Below are 18,472 nucleotides of genomic sequence, written 5' to 3'. Positions count from 1 at the left end.
GGCAGCTTCCAGGCCTTTTAGCAAAGGGCTTTCTCTCTGGGAGTGGTTTTGAACTAAAGAGCAAATCTGGCCAGTTCCACCTCTAGAAGGGATATTTAGGCATTTAACAATAGAATAACAGCTGCTCTCATGAGATACTCATTTTATAAGCAAGGAAATGAAGCATTCGAGTGGGTTTTCCACAATTTTGCCCTGAATAGGTTTGATTTAGTTGTATGTGAGCTGTAATAATTATTTCTAGTTACTGTAACTCTGTGTGAGCTTCTTATTAGCACTGGGCTATGCATAGCACAGAACCTGACATATAATAGGTACTCTCAGTGATTCTGTGCTCAGCAATTCTATTGTAACTTTATTTTTTAATGTTAGTAAAGGATGGTTATGGTATATGATGTCACGGCCCAGGTAACACAGGACTAGAGTCTCCCACAGGTCCTCCTATAGAGAGTGGCTGCCATAGACACTTCAGGTTCAAGGCTTTTAAAATACAGAATATGACTGGGAGCCAGGGCCATGTTGAGGGCTGCAGCATCCAGAGGGTCCCAGGTGTATATATATCTACTCATTCCATTTTTGAGTGCCAGCCCCCTGCCAGTCACTGTTATAGAGTTGTGGATAGAGCAGCGAAAAACCAAATAGGCCAAAATCCCTGCCCTCCTGGAGTTTACCTTCTTCTGAGCAAAGATAGATGGTAAACAAGTAAAAGGGCTACGAAGAAAGGGGATAGAGTGCTTGCTGGGCGGGGAGCAGGTGTGGTCAATTTAAATAGGCCTCTTAAGGGAAGGCCTCACTTAAACGAAGATCCCCCGTGCCATGCGGCCCAGCCAAAAAAAGAAAAAAAAAAAGTAATAACAGGCATAATGCATTTTTTACAAATTGAAGGCTTCTGGCAACCCTGCATCAAGCAAGCCTGTAGGCATTTTTCCATCAGCATTTGCTTACTTCATGTCTCTGTCACGTTTTGGTAATTCTCTAAATATTTCAAACCCACCAGCAAAAAGATTACAACTCGTTGAAGACTCAGATGATGGTTAGCATTTTTTAGTAATAAAGTGTTTTTAAATTGGTATTTACATTGTTTTTCTTAGACATAATGTAATTGCACATTTAGTAGACTAAAGTATAGTGTAAAGATAACTTATATATGCACCGGGAAACCAAAACATTCGTGTGACTCGCTTCATTGCAATATTTGCTTTACTGTGGTGGTCTGGAAGCAGACCCACAATATGTCCAAGGTATGCCTGTATTTGAGCATAGGCTTGAAGGAGCGCGCCATATTGATACGTGGAGGAAGAAGAGCATTCAGGCAGAGAGAACAGAAGCACGAAGGCCCTGAGTGTGCAGTGTGCCTGTCACAAGAGCAGAGTGAGCGTGGGAGAGAGGGGAGGGTGCTGAGGGCAGAGAGGCTTGGGGTGCCAGAGCCTCCTGGCATGATTTCCGCTTTACTCTGAAGCCGTTAGAGGGTTTGGAGGAGAAGAGTGATGTGATCTGACTTACGTATTAATAGAATCATTCTAGCCTCTGGATTCAGAAGAGTATGTAGAGAAACAAGGAGGGAAGTGAGGAGAACCAAGGAAAAACATAAGAGTTTTCTGGACCAAGGGTGGTTAATGGAGGTGGTAAGGAATGTTCATTTACTTAATTGGAAGTGGGCTTAGGGGGTTCTAATGCGGTGTGAGCCCTGTTACACATATCCAGAGCTGGACTAAAGGGGAAACAAAAAGCTCCCAGCTCTTGGAAGCTATAGACAAGAGCTGGGAGAGATGGTCCTCTATGAGACCACCTGAAACAACTAGCATGGTTCATCACTGGTGGGTACACAAGTCAGGTTTTTTAACTCCAATTAACTTTTTAAAAAATTAATTAATTAATTTTTTTATTTTTGGCCGTGTTGGGTCTTTGTTGCTGCACAAGGGCTTTCTCTAGTTGTGGCAAGCGGGGGCTACTCTTCGCTGAGGTGCACGGGCTTCTCATTATGGTGGCTTCTCTTGTTGCAGAGCATGGGCTCTAGGCTCATGGGCTTCAGTAGTTGTGGCACACAGGCTCAGTAGTTGTGGCACATGGGCTCAGTAGTTGTGGCTCGTGGGTGCTAGAGCGCAGGCTCAGTAGTTGTGGCGCACGGGCTTAGTTGCTCCGCGGCATGTGGGATCTTCCCAGACCAGGGCTCGAACCCCTGTCCCCTGCATTGGCAGGCAGATTCTTAACCACTGCGCCACCAGGGAAGTCCAGGTTTTAGCAGCAGGCTCCTTATTTAATAACGATTATCTTGATTGAGGCAACTATATCACATTGCTAATCAGCTCTATTAGAGGATTATTCCTTGTAATCAGCTGAAATTTACTCTTCTCCTTTCTATCTATTGATCCTCCTTCTGCCTTTTACAGTCCATGTTCACATGACAGACCTTTAGCTATTTGAAGAGATACCACAATTCCCCCAGCCCCCCTCTTTAGGGAAGAGACGGGAAGTTAATATTTGCCTGATGTCTTCTGTGCCCCAGGCACTTACTTCATTGTTGACATCTTTAGTCACCATTTAGTCATTGGAACAGCATTTTCTCTGTGTTAACCTGACCGACCTGAGCAGAGTCTGAGCCTGTGACTTGGTCTCCTCATCATGACCGGGCTGTAATCTTTCAACCTCCTGAACCATGTCAAAAACTTCGTCCAATATACTTTTATTAAGTACCAGACAGTGTGTTTGGTCCTGCAAGGATGGCTCCTTCCAAGTTGCTCAAAGCTCAGTTAGAGAGACAGTATTCGTTTAAGTAATAAGACCAAGTCCACACAATTGGCAAGTGCTGATGGAGCTGGGATTCAAATCAAGACCTGTCTGCCTCCAGAATCCACGCTCTTTCCACACCACCACTCTCCATGCCTCTCCTCGCTGCCAGTCTTGAGGCAAGAGAGTGTTGCTGAACAAGTGGCCCTGTTAAAATCACCTGTCTGTTCTTGAAAACGTTTAACACTGCCCATGGAGAACTCATCATTTTGCCTGAGGATATTCAGTTAATCACAGGCTTGGTTTTCCACTTTCATGTGGGATTGATGATAAAAATATGCCCTCAGATTCTTGGAGGTGTTTTGTAGAAAAATGGAAACAACAGTGCACAGTGCACATAATTTTTATGAAAATGATTTATAGACCCTGGAGAAAAAAAATCATATAAAATAAAATGAAAATAAAGTAATTTTCAAGAGTGCTGTCCTCTCTTCCAAAAACAACAATAAAAATAAACAAGTTATCAAAAAGCATCAGTTACCAACAAAGTAGGAAAGGGGGTAGGCCTTTCTAAAAGGGATGTGGGATACCTTAATGTCTGTGGCATATTTAATTTTTCCAAAAGGCTTACACATCTGTTACCTCAGTGCATCCCCACAGAAACCCTATGACGTGGGTGGCTGATGAGGGAGAAAAGAGGTAAGTGACTTGCTGGGTCCTCAGGGTGACATTCCCATAGTGATGGACTGTCGTTAACATTTTTTTCTTCAAAGGAAATCCGAAGTCCTAGAGATGAATGGTCAGTAGTGCTTTAATGACCTTCCTCTCTCGTGTGCTTTGTCCAGGGTAAACTGGTTGGAATCTGTGGCAGTGTGGGAAGTGGAAAAACCTCTCTCATTTCATCCATTTTAGGCCAGGTAAGATTTTGTTATTGTCCTTGGCATTTTCTGCTTCTTTCTCTGGATTCTGCTTAGCCAGAGTCTCAGGAAAAATGAGCTTATTTCCTGAAGAGAGTCAGGAAAGGTGGAAACAAAATGACCCTAGGTCTGTATCATACCCTGCCCCCTGCCTTTCCTACCCCTTAACAACAGCACTGTATCTGGAAAGGGGCTGAATGACTGATTGATACCCAGCTGGAGTCATTTGTTTCTCTTGCCTTCTTTTATTCAGCATGTATTTACTGAGTGCCACAGGTATGCCGGACAGTGTGTTGGGAAATGTCAGAGGTAAGGGATGGACAAACTGCAGACTGCCAACAAATGGACCAGCCTCACCAGCCTCCCTGTCAGAGAGAGAGCCTTCAGGATTTGATCTAGAAGTAAAGACCCACTCTGTTTTCAGCCTAACCATTGAAAGAATTATGCCCTCAAGGAGTCCATGGTCTGGGACGTCCCTGGAGATCCAGTGGTTAAGACTCCGTGTTCCCAATGCAGGGGGCGCAGGTTTGATCCCTGGTTGCAGAATTAAGATCCCGCATGCCATGCGGCGCTGCCCAAAAAAAAAAAAAAAAAAAAAAGGAGTGTCCGTGGTCTGATTGTGGTGCTAGGCCTTCTAGACACACAAGCACAGCACAAGGCAGTGAGTGAATAGTGCTCCGAGGGCCCGGAAGAGGGCTGTCAGCATTTGGATTAAACTAGCTTGACTTGTTGGTTGAGATGAGGATAAACTTAAGGTTATTCCTCCTGATGGATGAAGTCCTCTGAGTCATTTTTCCATATTGAGGAAATTAAACAAACGGGAGAAGGGGCTGGGGAAGATTGTTTTGTAGCATCCAGTCTGTGGAATATTTGGTCCTGTTCAGCATCACTGTCACAGTTGGTGGAGTTGTGGCTCTCCTCTAGAGCAGTGGTGCCCAGGGTGGTCTGAGGAAGCCTGTATTCAAATCATCTGGAGGGGCAGCTTCCCACCCACACCCGCTTCTGCTTTATGAGGCTGTACAGTGGTTGGGCTCAGCCAGTGGTCTTCATAAAAAGCCAAAGACCTCCTATGTAATTTCTGATCATCAGCCAGATTTCAGGGCCAGTGATGAGAACACAGGTGGAGTGAAGGGGAAGGAGGGTTAGTGGGCAACAGTTAAATTGAAAAATGAGTGGGTCTTTGCTTCTGGATCAAATCCTGACAGCCTTCTCTCTGACAGAGAGTCTGGGAATACCGGTCAGCCCTGCTTCTTTAGAGTGTAACTCTTTGTTGGCGGTCTGCAGTGTGGGGTGTTTGTACTGTAGCAGCCGAGAGAGCTGGATTTCCACAGTTAGACCCTCAGGGGGTTTCTGAACACTTGAGTGCATTATCAGTGTACTTACCTGTTTGGGGGCAGTTGTGGTACTGTGTTATGGCCTGTGTGTGTACACTGTGCGTTACCACGTTTGAGAGGACAAACTTGTATGTGCAGGCTGGTTAATGAAACTGTTTCAAGCTATAGCATTCCTAACCCAAGACAAACGTCTACTGTTCCAAAAGGAACACTGAAAGAGCATAAAATGGGTAAATCGATTCATGTCGACCACTGCAACTGAAAACACAATTCAAAGCACGTGGCTCATCATGTAGTCTCTTCATTTTGGAGGGGCCGGTCTGTCATCATTGCGTAGATGCTCAGTAATACTAGTTGATGTCTAACTGGAATTTTTCTCCCCTCTGGTCCTCATTTTACAGAAGCAGCTGACGTAGCCAACAGCCTGTATTAAGTCTGTGGATGAGTTGACCTGCGCTCATCTTGAGGCAGGGACTAGCTCTAAGTCTTTATAGCATACTCCTCAGGGGAATTCTGCAGGGGCCTTCTGCTTGTGCTTCCTTCAATTAGAACAGTTTGCAGTTAGGAAAAAAGGATAATAAAGTAGCTTATGGGTTGCTGAATGAAGTATTTGTTCATTCAAGTCATGGGTTATGCTGGGCTCCCATCACACGTAAGCAAGGAGAACTTTGATTTTCTTGACTTCTGTAGCTACTGCTGTAGCTTTGCTCTCTGTGGAACAAAGGTGAGGTCCAGATTTGGGTTCGAAACGCATCCAAGGAAATTGCCAAGATTTTCAACTCCATCGTGGAATGTCAGGGGTTCTGCTGGCTTAGGGTGATGGTTTTGCGTTGTGATGCCATTAGATGGTGTCTCTTTCCCTAGATGTCACTTCTAGAGGGCAGCATTGCGGTCAATGGAACCTTCGCTTATGTGGCGCAGCAAGCCTGGATCCTCAATGCCACTCTGAGAGACAACATCCTCTTTGGGAAGGAATTTGATGAAGAAAGGCAAGGAATGTTTGATTTCTGTCATGCTTTCATCTTGGCTGTGTGAGACACAGGCAGCCCGAGTCAGCAGGCTCTACCCCAACCGTGTCCCTGATGCTGGGTCTCTTTGTGTCCTTCAGATACAACTCTGTGCTGAACAGCTGTTGCCTGAGGCCTGACCTGGCCATCCTTCCCAACAGTGACCTGACGGAGGTACAAGTCTTCTGTCCCTGGTGGGCCAGGGTGTTTAGCAGAGAGGATTCTGGAAGATAGGTGGCAGGGCTATGCCAGAGCCACCTCCTAGGAGTGCATCTTAAATGCATGGGAGAAGAACCTACACGGGAGTTTTACTTTCTCTGGGACTTTATGTTAGGAAAGCATTTGGTCCTTAGGGCAGGAATATCAACACTACCTGTTTTAAGCATATAAATATTTCATGTCATGTGGATTTTAAACAAAATCCCATTGTTGGTTCAGAATTCATGTTTTCTACCCTATTCATTTTTTTTTTTTTTTCTTTGCGGTACGCGGGCCTCTCACCGCCGCGGCCTCTCCCGTTGCGGAGCACAGGCTCCAGACGCGCAGGCCCAGCGGCCATGGCCCACGGGCCCAGCCGCTCCGTGGCATGTGGGATCCCCCCGAACCCGGGCACGAACCCGCGTCCCCCGCACCGGCAGGCGGACTCTCAACCACTGAGCCACCAGGGAAGCCCTACCCTATTCATTTTTAAAACCAAAATCAAGCACGTGCCTGTTGAACTTCTTCCCCTGAACTTTATTCTGCCAACTTCCTTACTCACATATGGTCTCTAGAGAGGCCTTTCCCTCTAGAAGGAAAGAGTCCTGGGGCTTCCCTGGTGGCGCAGTGGTTGAGAGTCCATCTGCCGATGCAGGGGACATGGGTTCGTGCCCCGGTCCAGGAAGATCCCACATGCCGCGGAGCGGCTGGGCCCGTGAGCCATGGCCGCTGAGCCTGCGCGTCCGGAGCCTGTGCTCCGCAACGGGAGAGGCCACAATAGTGAGAGGCCCGCGTACCGCAAAAAAAAAAAAAAAAAAAAGAATCCTTAGCAGAAACCTGCCTTTCTTTGCTTCTCTGCCCTGGAACAGTTCCCAGAGGCTTGTCTTTGGAACTGGCTTGTGCCTTCAGTGTTGACACTCACATCCCATGACCTGCCCTGGAGGCCTCTGGGGCTGACTCTTTTATTCAGCTGACTTCAGTTTAAGCCCTCAAACCAGATTTGAATGGTTTGATTAGTTTACTGGTTCTCAGATCCTGGTCCCCTGATTAGCAGCAGATCAGCAGCATCACTGCAGATTCTCAGCCACACCCAGACCTACTGAATCCAGGACTCTAAGGGTGGGGCTCCACAATATGTTTTAACAAGCCGTGCAGGTAATTCTCATACATGTTCTTATTTGAAAACCTGAATTAATTGAATTTTTTTTAAGGATAAGATTTTTTAAAAATACAGAGCCAGTTACCATTTGACAATTGATTTTTTTCATTTGTTTATTTAGTAACATTTATTGAGTGCTTGTTGTATGCCTGCTGCATGTGCAGAAGCTGCTGGAGGCACTGGGAATATAAAAGAAAAGGACAGTAGTCTGTGTCCTCAAAAAGCTTACAACTGAGAGAGACATCCTGACAAATAGGCACAAAATAGGCTGATGAAAGAGTGCCCTTTCTTTTGGGTGTTAGTGGAGAGGGGGAGGGGAGGCTTCACAGAGGAGAGGACCCCAGAACTGAGCAGACACAGTACAGAAGAAGGCATGACAGTGGTGGTGTGTGTTCATAATAGACACACAATTGAAAATGCTCAGATCCCAGGGTATGGAAGGGGGATTGACAGTGGAGGCTGAGAGTTGCTGGGAAGCCAGGTGGTAAAGGGCCTGCTTCGTCTGCCATATTTGGGGGCTTAGATTATGTTCTTTAGGACTAAGCAAGGGTGGGACATGGTCAGCTTTGTGTTTTGGAAAGGTCTTTCTGCCCATGGAGAATGGATTGTAGCGGGGCATCAAGAGGGCGTGGCGAGGCTCAGACACAGGATTGGTTAGTAACCAGATGGTTGTGGGAGAGGAGGAGGCATCTGGGCTGATGCTCCCCCCAGTTCTGTGTGGGCCCTAGAGGACATGGCAGCACTTCATCCAGGTGGGGAAGTGAAGAGAAGAAGCTGGTTTGGGTGGAGGAGAGGTGAGGTGACTGGGGTGATCACTGAGCATTGTTCTGGACTTGAGCTGGAGGCTTCCCGTGCTTTCTGGGGTCCTGTAGATTGGCGAGCGCGGAGCCAACCTGAGTGGTGGGCAGCGCCAGAGGATCAGCCTCGCCCGGGCCTTGTATAGTGACCGAGACATCTACATCCTGGATGACCCCCTCAGTGCCTTAGATGCCCACGTGGGCAACCACATCTTCAACAGTGCTATCCAGAAGCACCTCAAGTCGAAGACGGTTCTGTTCATTACCCACCAGTTACAGGTATGGTGCTTCCTTCCCCAGGCTCCCCACCTTGGCTTGGGAAATCAGAAACAGGGAGGTGGGCTTGGTCCAGGTACCTTTGTGGGGCTCCTAGATGTCCCTGGAATCATGAGTGTTCACTTCCTCAGCAAATAGCCCCCTGTCCCATTGTACTAATAAAGCTCGTTATATCAGATGGCCATCTGAATCAGAGATCGTTGGAGCATGTTAGCTTCTGCATGTAATTCAGTAAGTAAAAGGGCTGAGAGGAGTAGACTGAAAATGGAGTTTGGGTATGAGACAGTTTGGAAAGGGTTGTGTTAACATCTATATGCGAGTGGGAACTGTTTAGGGAAAACAAGCTCTTCTCCCTGTCATTCCATGACCAGCAGCCACTTCAGAGAGCAGCTCAAGGATGTTACCATCTGCTTTGCATATGTTGTCAAGTTTGGGGGGCTAAGCCCCCATTCTGCCGCAGAAAGACTGTAATTATTTGTACTTCTGAGTGCAGGGAAGGGATGTGAAGTTTAATTCAGGCCTTTGTGTGGCTTCATCAGCAGATTTATGTCAAAAATTAAGAGGAACTGGTTTTTTAACTACATCACAAGGCAGGACAAACTAAAGCAGGGGTTCTCAGTCTCAGCACAGTGGGGTTTGGGGCCCAGAGAGCTCCCTTTTGTGGGGGGCTTGTCCTGTGCATCCCTGGCCTCTATCCACCAGATGGCCGTAGTACCCCCTCCCCCACAACTGTAACAACCAAAAATGTCTCCAGATATTACAAAGTATCCTCTGGGGGGCTTGTTCACCTCCAGATGAGAACCGCTGAACTAAGGTATCGGCATTTGGATGTATTCGCACAAATATCAGCCACACTGTGTTGTCCCTGTCTTTGTCTCTAGTATCTGGCTGACTGTGATGAAGTGATCTTCATGAAAGAGGGCTGTATTACAGAAAGAGGCACCCACGAGGAACTGATGAATCTAAATGGTGATTATGCTACCATTTTTAATAACCTGTTGCTGGGAGAGACACCCCCAGTTGAGGTAAGATTCGTGGTGTGTGTGTGTGTGTGTGTCTGTCTTTCCAGCAAGAGAGATAAGACCGTAGTGAGTGATGGAGAAATCTCAGCTGAACTCATTGTCCGTGTCTTGTTGGCAGGGGCCCTGTTCTCTGGTGACCAAACTGCTGTGCTTTAGTCCGCATACCGGTTCTATTCTACGAGGGCAGGGTTGTGGGGTTAGAGAACAGAGGTCTTCTGTCACTGAGAGTTTATCAGCAAGGCAATGACAAGGAGAAGGACGTGGGCTCAGTGTGTGCTGCTGTTCAGTCATAACTTAGTTTCCTAAACTCCATCAAATCCTGACTGAAACATTAGGAAGCTCCTTTCTTAATAATCAAATGAATAAGGTGGCAGAGAAGAGACATTAAATACTGCATACATTTGAAAATTATCCATGGTGTCTTGGCTGCCGACTTGGCACTCATTAACTAGTACCAGCTGTGTCCCAGTTCCTGGATTAAGCACTTTATAGCTGTCATCCTGTTCAGCCATTTTTTTTTTTTTTTTTTTTTTTTTTTTTGCGGTTCGCGGGCCTCTCACTGTTGTAGCCTCTCCCGTCGCGGAGCACAGGCTCCGGATGCGCAGGCTCAGTGGCCATGGCTCACGGGCCCAGCCGCTCCGCGGCACGTGGGATCCTCGCGGACCGGGGCACGAACCCGTGTCCCTTGCATCGGCGGGCGGACTCCCAACCACTGCGCCACCAGGGAAGCCCTGTTCAGCCATTTTAAGAGCTCTGCAGCCAGATACGATTATCCTCCACTTGTACAGCTGAGGAAGCGGGGGCTCAGAAGGGTTAAACAGCCTGCTGGAAAGGTCGGTTCGACTCCAAAGTGTTCCTGCTGCACTGCCGGGCCTCCTGCAGCAACATGGAAAGCTGGCCGCCCCCTCTGGGCTCTGAGTTAGGCAAAGACAAGGGCGTACGTAGAGCTGGCTCTCGTATTGACCTTTTTATCCTCTGGTCGCCTTGGGTCCTAGGAGTTCACTCAGGCTGGGCTGAAAGCCGCTTCTTAGCTACTAGGTCATTTTGGTGTTGAGTAGGATGAAAGCAAAAAGTTATTGGGACCTTTTCTGGGACTCTTATTTCAGTGTTTGGGTATCATCCTGTTTGATTTCAGGTTCAGTACAACTCATTGTTCATGATGTGTTTTAGGCCTTTTGATATAACTCCGACATTGCGAGTGTCATCAGTAACTGCTATAGAGACACCTGATCCAGATCTGGACTTTATGATCTCTCCCTGTGACTCTCACGGTACTTTGGGCTCTTCAGATTATTTCCTCCTCACTGTACACATGGAGGGGAAAATGAGAGGGAGAGAAGCTAAAACATGAAATGTCCAAGGAGCAAAGGAATATCGAGAGGGAGCATGTTGAGTGGAGGAGCGTGCTTTCAGTATATCACTTCACTTTCCTGAGCCTCAGTTTCCTCATCTTAAAAATGGGGGTGGCACGTGCCTCTTTGAGTTGGTGCATTTGAAATAATATGTAATGTTCTTATCCCAGTCAGTGGTCAACAAATAGTAATTTTCTCTTTAGAGAGTGCATTTATTCATGCACTGTGGTAAATATAAAATTTAGAGTCCTGTCTTTTATTTTATTAATTTTATATTATTTTCTGATTTTTTTTTCCACTGTCAATTTAAAAAATCTAGTTGGAGAGCAAACTGGGGTCATGAGGCTGACAGTGACATAGAATTAAATGTAATAAACTATGTATAGAGAATTTCCTGTATAAAGATATAAGAGGAACTTGGAAAGGAGAACATTAAGTAGTTTCTATTATCTCAGTTTCAATTTGATGAATGTTTTGTAAGTCCCAGCGTGCCCCATTATGGGCAGTTCTGGGTGCTGTGCCCTGTGTAAGTTATAACCATGAGTGAGATGTCATCTCTGTCCTTGAGGGACTCTCAGTCTTCTAGGGAAAACCAATACTCTTATGCTCGTACAGGGGACATATGTAACAACACCAGGTCACATATGTAGCAACATGCTGTGAAAGTACTAACAAGTGCCTGGTACAGGGGAGGGTGAACTTTATTCTAGAGGAGCGTTAAGTTGCCTCAGGGAGACTTAAGATTTGAATCCATCTGAATGGGGACAACTGTGATTGAGTTGGGAGAGGAGAAGGGCATCCCAAGTGAAGAACCAGCGTGGATAAAAGTCTAGAAGTGGGAAATGGCAGTGTGATGTGAGGCATGGCTAGGCTAGGGCCAGAATGTGGAGGTGCTGCAAAAGCAGGCTAAGAAGTAAAAGTTTATCCCATGGTAGATCTATGATTTGATTTAGTGATGTGGGGATCAGAGATGAAAAGAATGGAAGTGACCTCAGCTCAAATACTCTGGACAAGTTGGAATGGATGAGAACAGCATAAAGGCTACTGTGTTTGGAGTTTAGGTCTTTAGTTACTTTGGGGAGAGCAGTATCAGTGGAATGGTAGGAACCCAGCTCAAAGATTTCAGGAGTTGGGGAAGTTACAGAAGTTAACTTTTAAGAAGCTGGATGTGTCTCTTTTCAATAAGAGCAGCAGCTTGATGGATGATTCGCTAACATGTCCTTTGGACATTTGTCTGAATGGCCGTATCATGATGACGGAGACACTTCTTTCTTTTTTTTTTTTTTTTTAAGATTAATTCTAAAAAGGAAACCAGTGGTTCACAGAAGAAAACACAAGACAAGTGTCCTAAAACAGGATCAGTAAAGAAGGAGAAAGCAGTGAAGCCAGAGGAAGGTAATGAACTTTTTTGAGATTTGTCATTAAAGTTTTTTTTGGTTTTTATTTTGCACTGAAGCATTTTATTTGCACATATGTATTACATCCCTAGAAAAAGGATCCCATTGTTTTCCCTCCAGTGTGTTTTCACACACTTGCTTTTTCATGGTCCGTGATGCTAGATGAGGTTGTCAGTACAATGAAACCAAACTGACAGGATGGGACCTGCCATTTTTCTACATCTTTGTGTTGCCCATCAAATCTGGGGCTGATCTCTCCACACTTGTTTAAGTTCACAGCAATTTTCCCAGCCCTGTGATCATCAGTTAAATTTGCCAATATAACCATGCTTCACCATCACAATTAGAAACCAGATGATGACTTCGGAGCATGGCCTAATAAGAACCTGGTGTTTGCCTCTCTTTTTCACATTGATGATGCTCTTGAGAGCATCAGCCAGCCAGGATGTTCATGAGCACCATTTTGGTAGCACAGAAAGATGGTGGAAAGTGCGTCATTAAAGTTTATCAGAAATTACGCCATGTGGTAATTCATGCTGTTTGATAGCATTGTGTGTTGTAGAGCACCTGGCCTTTTATTTCTAGAATACCAGATTTTTGTATGATTGTTGGGAGACCATGAGGCACCTTGTGTTTTCTTAAGCCGACCAAGGCAACAAGAATGTCCTTTAATCCTATACCTTCTTTTCCTATGCAGGGTGGGATGAGGTGTAGGTAGTCATAGCTGAGTCATTTTGACTAAGCAAAATTGAATCGTGGGTTCATCTCTGCTCTTTAAGAGTCATGCCAACCAATGCAGAGGCATGCCAGCTTTAAGAATGCCTACATCCTCAGAACCTCCCCTGTTACAATGATACACTCCTCTGCTTGTCCCAAGCAGACTGCAGCAGGGCTGTGGTGAAGAGTTACAGCCAAGGTTTTTCCTACTTGATTTTCCTATCCAGAGTCTTTGGTCCTGTTTTTTAAACCCTTTATCTTATCAACTGAAACAAATCTTGGGAGTTAGAAAAGCTGTATGCAATACCTTAGGCATTTTTACTTTTGTGAACTTTAAGCTGCATATCAGTTTGCAAAGAATAATAATAATAATAATAATAATAATAAATAAAAATGCAGTCCTGTTTTAAAGTTCTTTCTGTTGTGTCACCTCCTCACCTGATGTGTTGAATCCAGGACCTTTCCTGGGTTTGCCACTGCCTTTTTCATTTCCTTGTTCTTAAAGCATTTGGTGTTAGGAGGTGACCATCCTGATTTACCTCTCCCTGCCTCTTGTCTTTCTTTTAATTAGCCACATATGAGCTTTTGAATTCCGGTGTGATTTGAGATGCCTTGCTCTCACACACACAAAGCAAACACAGCACAAAAGCCTGAGACATCTGTCAGTTTCTGCCATAGACAATATAAAAAAAAATAGAATGTCTTTAGGGGACATTTGTCCTTATTTACATAGCCACTAACCTGGAGACTCACATCGCAAAGTGCTCAAGGCATGTGTTGCTTGTTCCAAGGTAATTACACATCATATATGATAAAGGGGAGGCTGCTTCCTGTGGGGCTGTTTTCTCTGTATTCTCCTGTCAGCATCAGTCAGCTGACAAGCCCAGGGAGCCCCTAGGAAAAAAACTGGAATCTTTTCTCTCCTCCCACAACCAGTCCTACTGAATTTACCTCCTGAAACTCCGTCCCCATTGCCATGACCCTGGTTCTGGCCTTTATCATCTCCTACCCAGACTGTTACAGCTGCCTCCTTTTCAGTCTGTCCTCCAGACGAACAGCAGAGAGATCTAGTTAAAAACCAGCCAACTCACTTTCCTGCCTGAGGCCTTTCAGTGGCCTCCCAATGTCAAAGCCGCATTTTCTAATCTTTTTCCTGATTTGGCACACACAGCAAAATGCCACTATTTCTTTGAGCCCCTGGGATGCATGATAGAGGCTGCCTGAGGTGGCTGGTCTGGCCATCCCAGGCCCATCTAGTGCACAGCAGGGCCGGGGAGTCTAATCTCTACACCCCTGTAGCCCATTCTCTTGAGAAGTTCTTGTCTGAAGGATAAAGTTCAAATGCCTTTATCCCCTGACCACAGCCTCCTTAATCAGCCTTATCTCCTGCCACTCCTTAGGCGCACAGAATGTTCCAGCCACGCTGTATTGGATATCTGTGTATACCGATTTGCTGTTTCCCCAAACCTGTGCCCATCATTTCCCCATCTGGCCAGACTCTGGCTTACCTTTCAAGACACGGTATGGGGAATTCCCTGGCGCTACCACTGCTGAGGCCCCGGGTTCAATTCTTGGTCAGGGAACTAAGATCCCACAAGCCACGTGGCACGGCCAAAAAAAAAAAAAATGCAACGCAATATGGACTGCATAGAAAGTCTTCCCGGAAAACTGCCTGCTAAGCCCCTCACAGCTCCCGCAAGTAGGCATTTCCCGGATGTTCCCATGCTGCCCTGTAAATAGCTCTAGCGTTGGAGTTTGCACATTTTATTATATGTATACATATAATAAATATATATAATTATACATTATTATGTATTTATTTACCTGTTTGTCCTACTAGACTGTGGAAGGATGATCTGAGCCAGACCTCCAGGGCAGGGACCTGGTCTTAATCTTCGTTACCGCTCCAGGGCCTCATCCTGGGCCTGGTTCATAGTTGGTGCTTAGTAAATGTTACATGGATAAATGAATGCTCATGATGAAGGGGAAATAATTCTCATCTAGAGCTCTGTGAAACTGTAGGCTCCCTTTGATTCTGCTCTTCTACAGGTGACTTAGTTTTGAAAAGCAGCCTTTCCTTTCTGAGTTCGTGTTTCTCTTTTCCTTACCTAGGGCAGCTTGTGCAAATGGAAGAGAAGGGGCAGGGTTCCGTGCCCTGGTCAGTATATGGTGTCTACATCCAGGCTGCTGGGGGCCCCTTGGCATTCCTGGTCATTCTGTCCCTTTTCATGCTGAACGTGGGCAGTACCGCCTTCAGCAACTGGTGGTTGGGTTACTGGATCAAGCAAGGAAGTGGGGTAAGGTTCCTCATTAATGGGAAAATTATATGTCTCATAAAGTGGCCATCTCTCCACAGTCCCTGTCTCTCCTTAGGGAAACTGTTCTAGTTTTCAGTTAAAAGAAGCAATGAACAAGGATTACCCAGGATAAGAGATGAGTCCCTAATGTAACCTCAGCAGATAATTGCTCCCTGACCAACTCACGGAGCAGTAGAGCTGATCAGTAGCAAACTGTAGGCTGTCTGCTGTCGTCCTTAGAAAAGAGAGAGGGAGCGGGACAAAGGCTGCCTTGTGTCTGCCTCAACCAGGTCCCAGAGTTTTTATCCTGAGCCAAGAATGGCCCTGATGCGGGGTTCTTGGCAGTCCTTGGGAGTCTTGCCTCACAGACCCTTGCCTCCAAACAGAACACCACAGTGACTCAGGAAAACAGGACGTCTGTGGGCGGCAGCATGAAGGACCATCCTCTCATGCAGTACTATGCCAGCATCTACGCCCTCTCCATGGCAGTCATGCTGATCCTGAAAGCCATTCGTGGAGTGGTCTTTGTCAAGGTATGTGCACCGGTGGGGGCCTCTGCTTCTCTCCCCGGTGGCTTTGTGGTCGGGATTCCGCCTGGCATCTATCTCTCGGGTTTACTCTGAGTCGGGGAGCTCCTTTAAAGCGGGATGGCCCTCGCCAAAGTGACCTGCATCCCATCAGCCTCAGCTTTTTCCTATTAGCCACCTCCCTCCTCCATGGCCATTTGCCCTTCTCCGGCTTTGGACGTCGATGTCCTGTGGAGTTGCTACCCGTGGAGTGGGAGCTGAGCCTGCCTGAGTCCCGGATCTCTGATCATGCTGTGCTCTGCCCCTCAGGGCACATTGCGAGCCTCCTCCCGGCTCCATGACGAGCTTTTCCGAAGGATCCTTCGAAGCCCTATGAAGTTTTTTGACACTACCCGCACTGGGAGGATTCTCAACAGGTTTTCCAAAGACATGGATGAAGGTATTTCTCACTGCTTCTCTCTGTTGTGCTCTGGAGCACAAGCCAGGGCACAGTGGCTGTCGATGTTTGCATCAGGAACATTTCAGTTTTGGCATTTTCTCCACATTGCAACCTCTCTTTAGGCTAAGGACCTATCTCCTTTTTCACCTTTTGTCTGAGTTCTTATTTGATCTTATTTAAACTGAAAACCAGTTCAGAGCACTGAGTTAGCATAGAGGCTTTGGACAGGGGCATCTCAGAGTACAAAACACATATTTACTTGTAGGTAGTGCATAGGTTCCTGGACACCTACAACCTCTGACAGGTTTGCTGGATGCTGGATGCTTCATGGACTGTGCCAGCACCAGAATTTAAATATAGCTGACCCTTGAACAACAGGTTGGCTGAATCCGCAGATATGGAAATATGGATGAGGAACCACATATATGGAGGGCTGACTGTAAGTTATATGTGGATTTTTGACTGCACAGAGGGTCTGCGTCCCTAACCCCTACGTTGTTCAAGGGTCAACTATACTCCCATAGCCCATAATGATAGTGATGCTGCCTGACATTCATTGAGGGCTTACTGTGTAACAAGCAGTGTAATGAATATTCTACATGCGTTATCCTAATCCTCACAGCAGCCCTGTGAGGTGTGGGTATCGTTTCATCCACTGAATACACGGAAAAGCTGATGCCTAGAAAGGTTAAATAACTTGCTCAAGATCACACAGCTATTAAATAACAAGCTGGGAATTGAGCCCAAATCTTTTTGACCCCAGAGCTCATGTTTTTAACTACTGTACTGTGTTGCCTCCATAGAAGGAGTTTGTTTCAGATGTTGATAGGCCAGTGTAAAGCCATGGCCAGAGGTAACAAGGGATCAAAATCATCACTGATAAACAGAACAGTGATACACATATGCATGACATGATCCCATTTCTGTTAAACTCACATACACACAGACAAATGGAAAAAAGATTGAAAAAAAAAATCAGTGGTAATCTCAGTAAGGACGGCTGTAGTTCATGCATCTTTCATTCCTGGTCAGCTAGCCTGGGCTTCTTCCCATGGTGCTCTCAGGATCCAAATGCAGGAAGAGAAGGCAAGACCCAATTAGCAAATATTTCTCAGGCGTCTGAATCCTATTTGCTGATGCTCTGTGGTCAAAGTGAGTCTCAGGCCAAGCCCAGTTTCAAGGGGTAGAGGCAGGGATGTGACCGCATTTGCTAACTCTCTTCCACATTTGCTCACACACCAGATGCCTAGAGCCCTGGTTGGAAGCAGCTGTTGAAGACTTTTCTTGTTGTCAGCCTTATGCAGGGCAATGTAGGACATACAAAGAGATATCGCATGAGGAAACTGACCTTATAAAGACAAGGTGTGAAGAAAACAGAGATTGAAGCAAAAGAAAATAGAGTAAAATGATGGGTATGCTGAAACGGGTTAATATGCAAGGAAAGACTTCCTATAAGTTATTTAGGGAACACAGGAATTAGCTTCCATTAAATATTTGCATTTGATTAGACTTCCCTAATATTTTTGCATGGCTCTCGCCTGACTGGTGAATTCGTTAAAGAAAGCCCTGTGTATATGTGTGTGCATGGATGTGTGTGTCTGTGCATATATAGATAGTTCCTTCAGGGACGACACCGTCACTCTTTCCTCTATAACATCTGTATTGCACTTACGAGTTCCAAGATATTTCCACGTGCATTACCTTGCTCGACCCTCACAGTACCCATGAGGGAGGCATCATTCTCATTATGTAAAAGAGGGGTGGTGAGAGGGTGCGCAGAGGGAGCCAGGTGGAGGGAGGTAAGGACTTCAGTCGTAATATTGCTACAGGAAGTCAGCCGAAAATAACGACCATGATGGCTATGCCATGTACATAGTCAACATGGAGCTATTGAGTGTTGGCTATACGTCACCATCTCTTTTTTTTTTTTTTTTTTTTATTTAATTTATTTATTTTTGGCTGCATTGGTTCTTCTCTGCTGCCCATGGGCTTTCTCTAGTTGTGGAGAGCGGGGGTTACTCTTTGTTGCAGTGCATGTGCTTCTCATCGCAGTGGCTTCTCTTGTTTTTTTGTTTTGTTTTGTTTTTTTTACTGTTTTTGGAATGGTTACTTTTATTTTTTTAATTTTTATTTTATTTATTTTATTTTTGGCTGTGCTGGGTCTTTGTTGCTGCGTGCAGGCTTTCTCTAGTTGCGGTGAGTGGGGGCTTCTCTTCGTTGCAGTGCACAGGCTTCTCATTGTGGTGGCTTCTCTTGTTGCAGAGCACGGGCTCTAGGCACACGGGCTTCAGTAGTTGTGGCGTGTGGGC

The 18,472-nt window shown here is 45.9% G+C and overlaps 1 protein-coding gene and 1 pseudogene across 1 annotated transcript in view; one reads left to right on the top strand and one right to left on the bottom strand.

Moving 5' to 3' along the window:
• The window catches only part of ABCC5 (ATP binding cassette subfamily C member 5), a 99,304-nt gene that overhangs the window by 46,155 nt on the left and 34,677 nt on the right, over window positions 1–18,472 (top strand). The window contains exons 12-20 of the mRNA XM_007119921.4: window positions 3,570–3,641; window positions 5,840–5,964; window positions 6,084–6,156; window positions 8,212–8,415; window positions 9,294–9,437; window positions 12,079–12,181; window positions 15,013–15,197; window positions 15,584–15,730; window positions 16,034–16,163. Coding sequence (XP_007119983.2) covers window positions 3,570–3,641; window positions 5,840–5,964; window positions 6,084–6,156; window positions 8,212–8,415; window positions 9,294–9,437; window positions 12,079–12,181; window positions 15,013–15,197; window positions 15,584–15,730; window positions 16,034–16,163 — 1,183 coding nt within the window. The remainder of the gene's footprint in view (window positions 1–3,569; window positions 3,642–5,839; window positions 5,965–6,083; window positions 6,157–8,211; window positions 8,416–9,293; window positions 9,438–12,078; window positions 12,182–15,012; window positions 15,198–15,583; window positions 15,731–16,033; window positions 16,164–18,472) is intronic.
• On the bottom strand, window positions 12,272–12,626 carry LOC129392333 (40S ribosomal protein S15a-like; annotated as a pseudogene).

The sequence above is a fragment of the Physeter macrocephalus genome, chromosome 1 (genome assembly GCF_002837175.3).
Source record: "Physeter macrocephalus isolate SW-GA chromosome 1, ASM283717v5, whole genome shotgun sequence".
Taxonomy (NCBI): domain Eukaryota; kingdom Metazoa; phylum Chordata; class Mammalia; order Artiodactyla; family Physeteridae; genus Physeter; species Physeter macrocephalus.
This window is presented reverse-complemented; position numbering and strand designations above follow the sequence as displayed.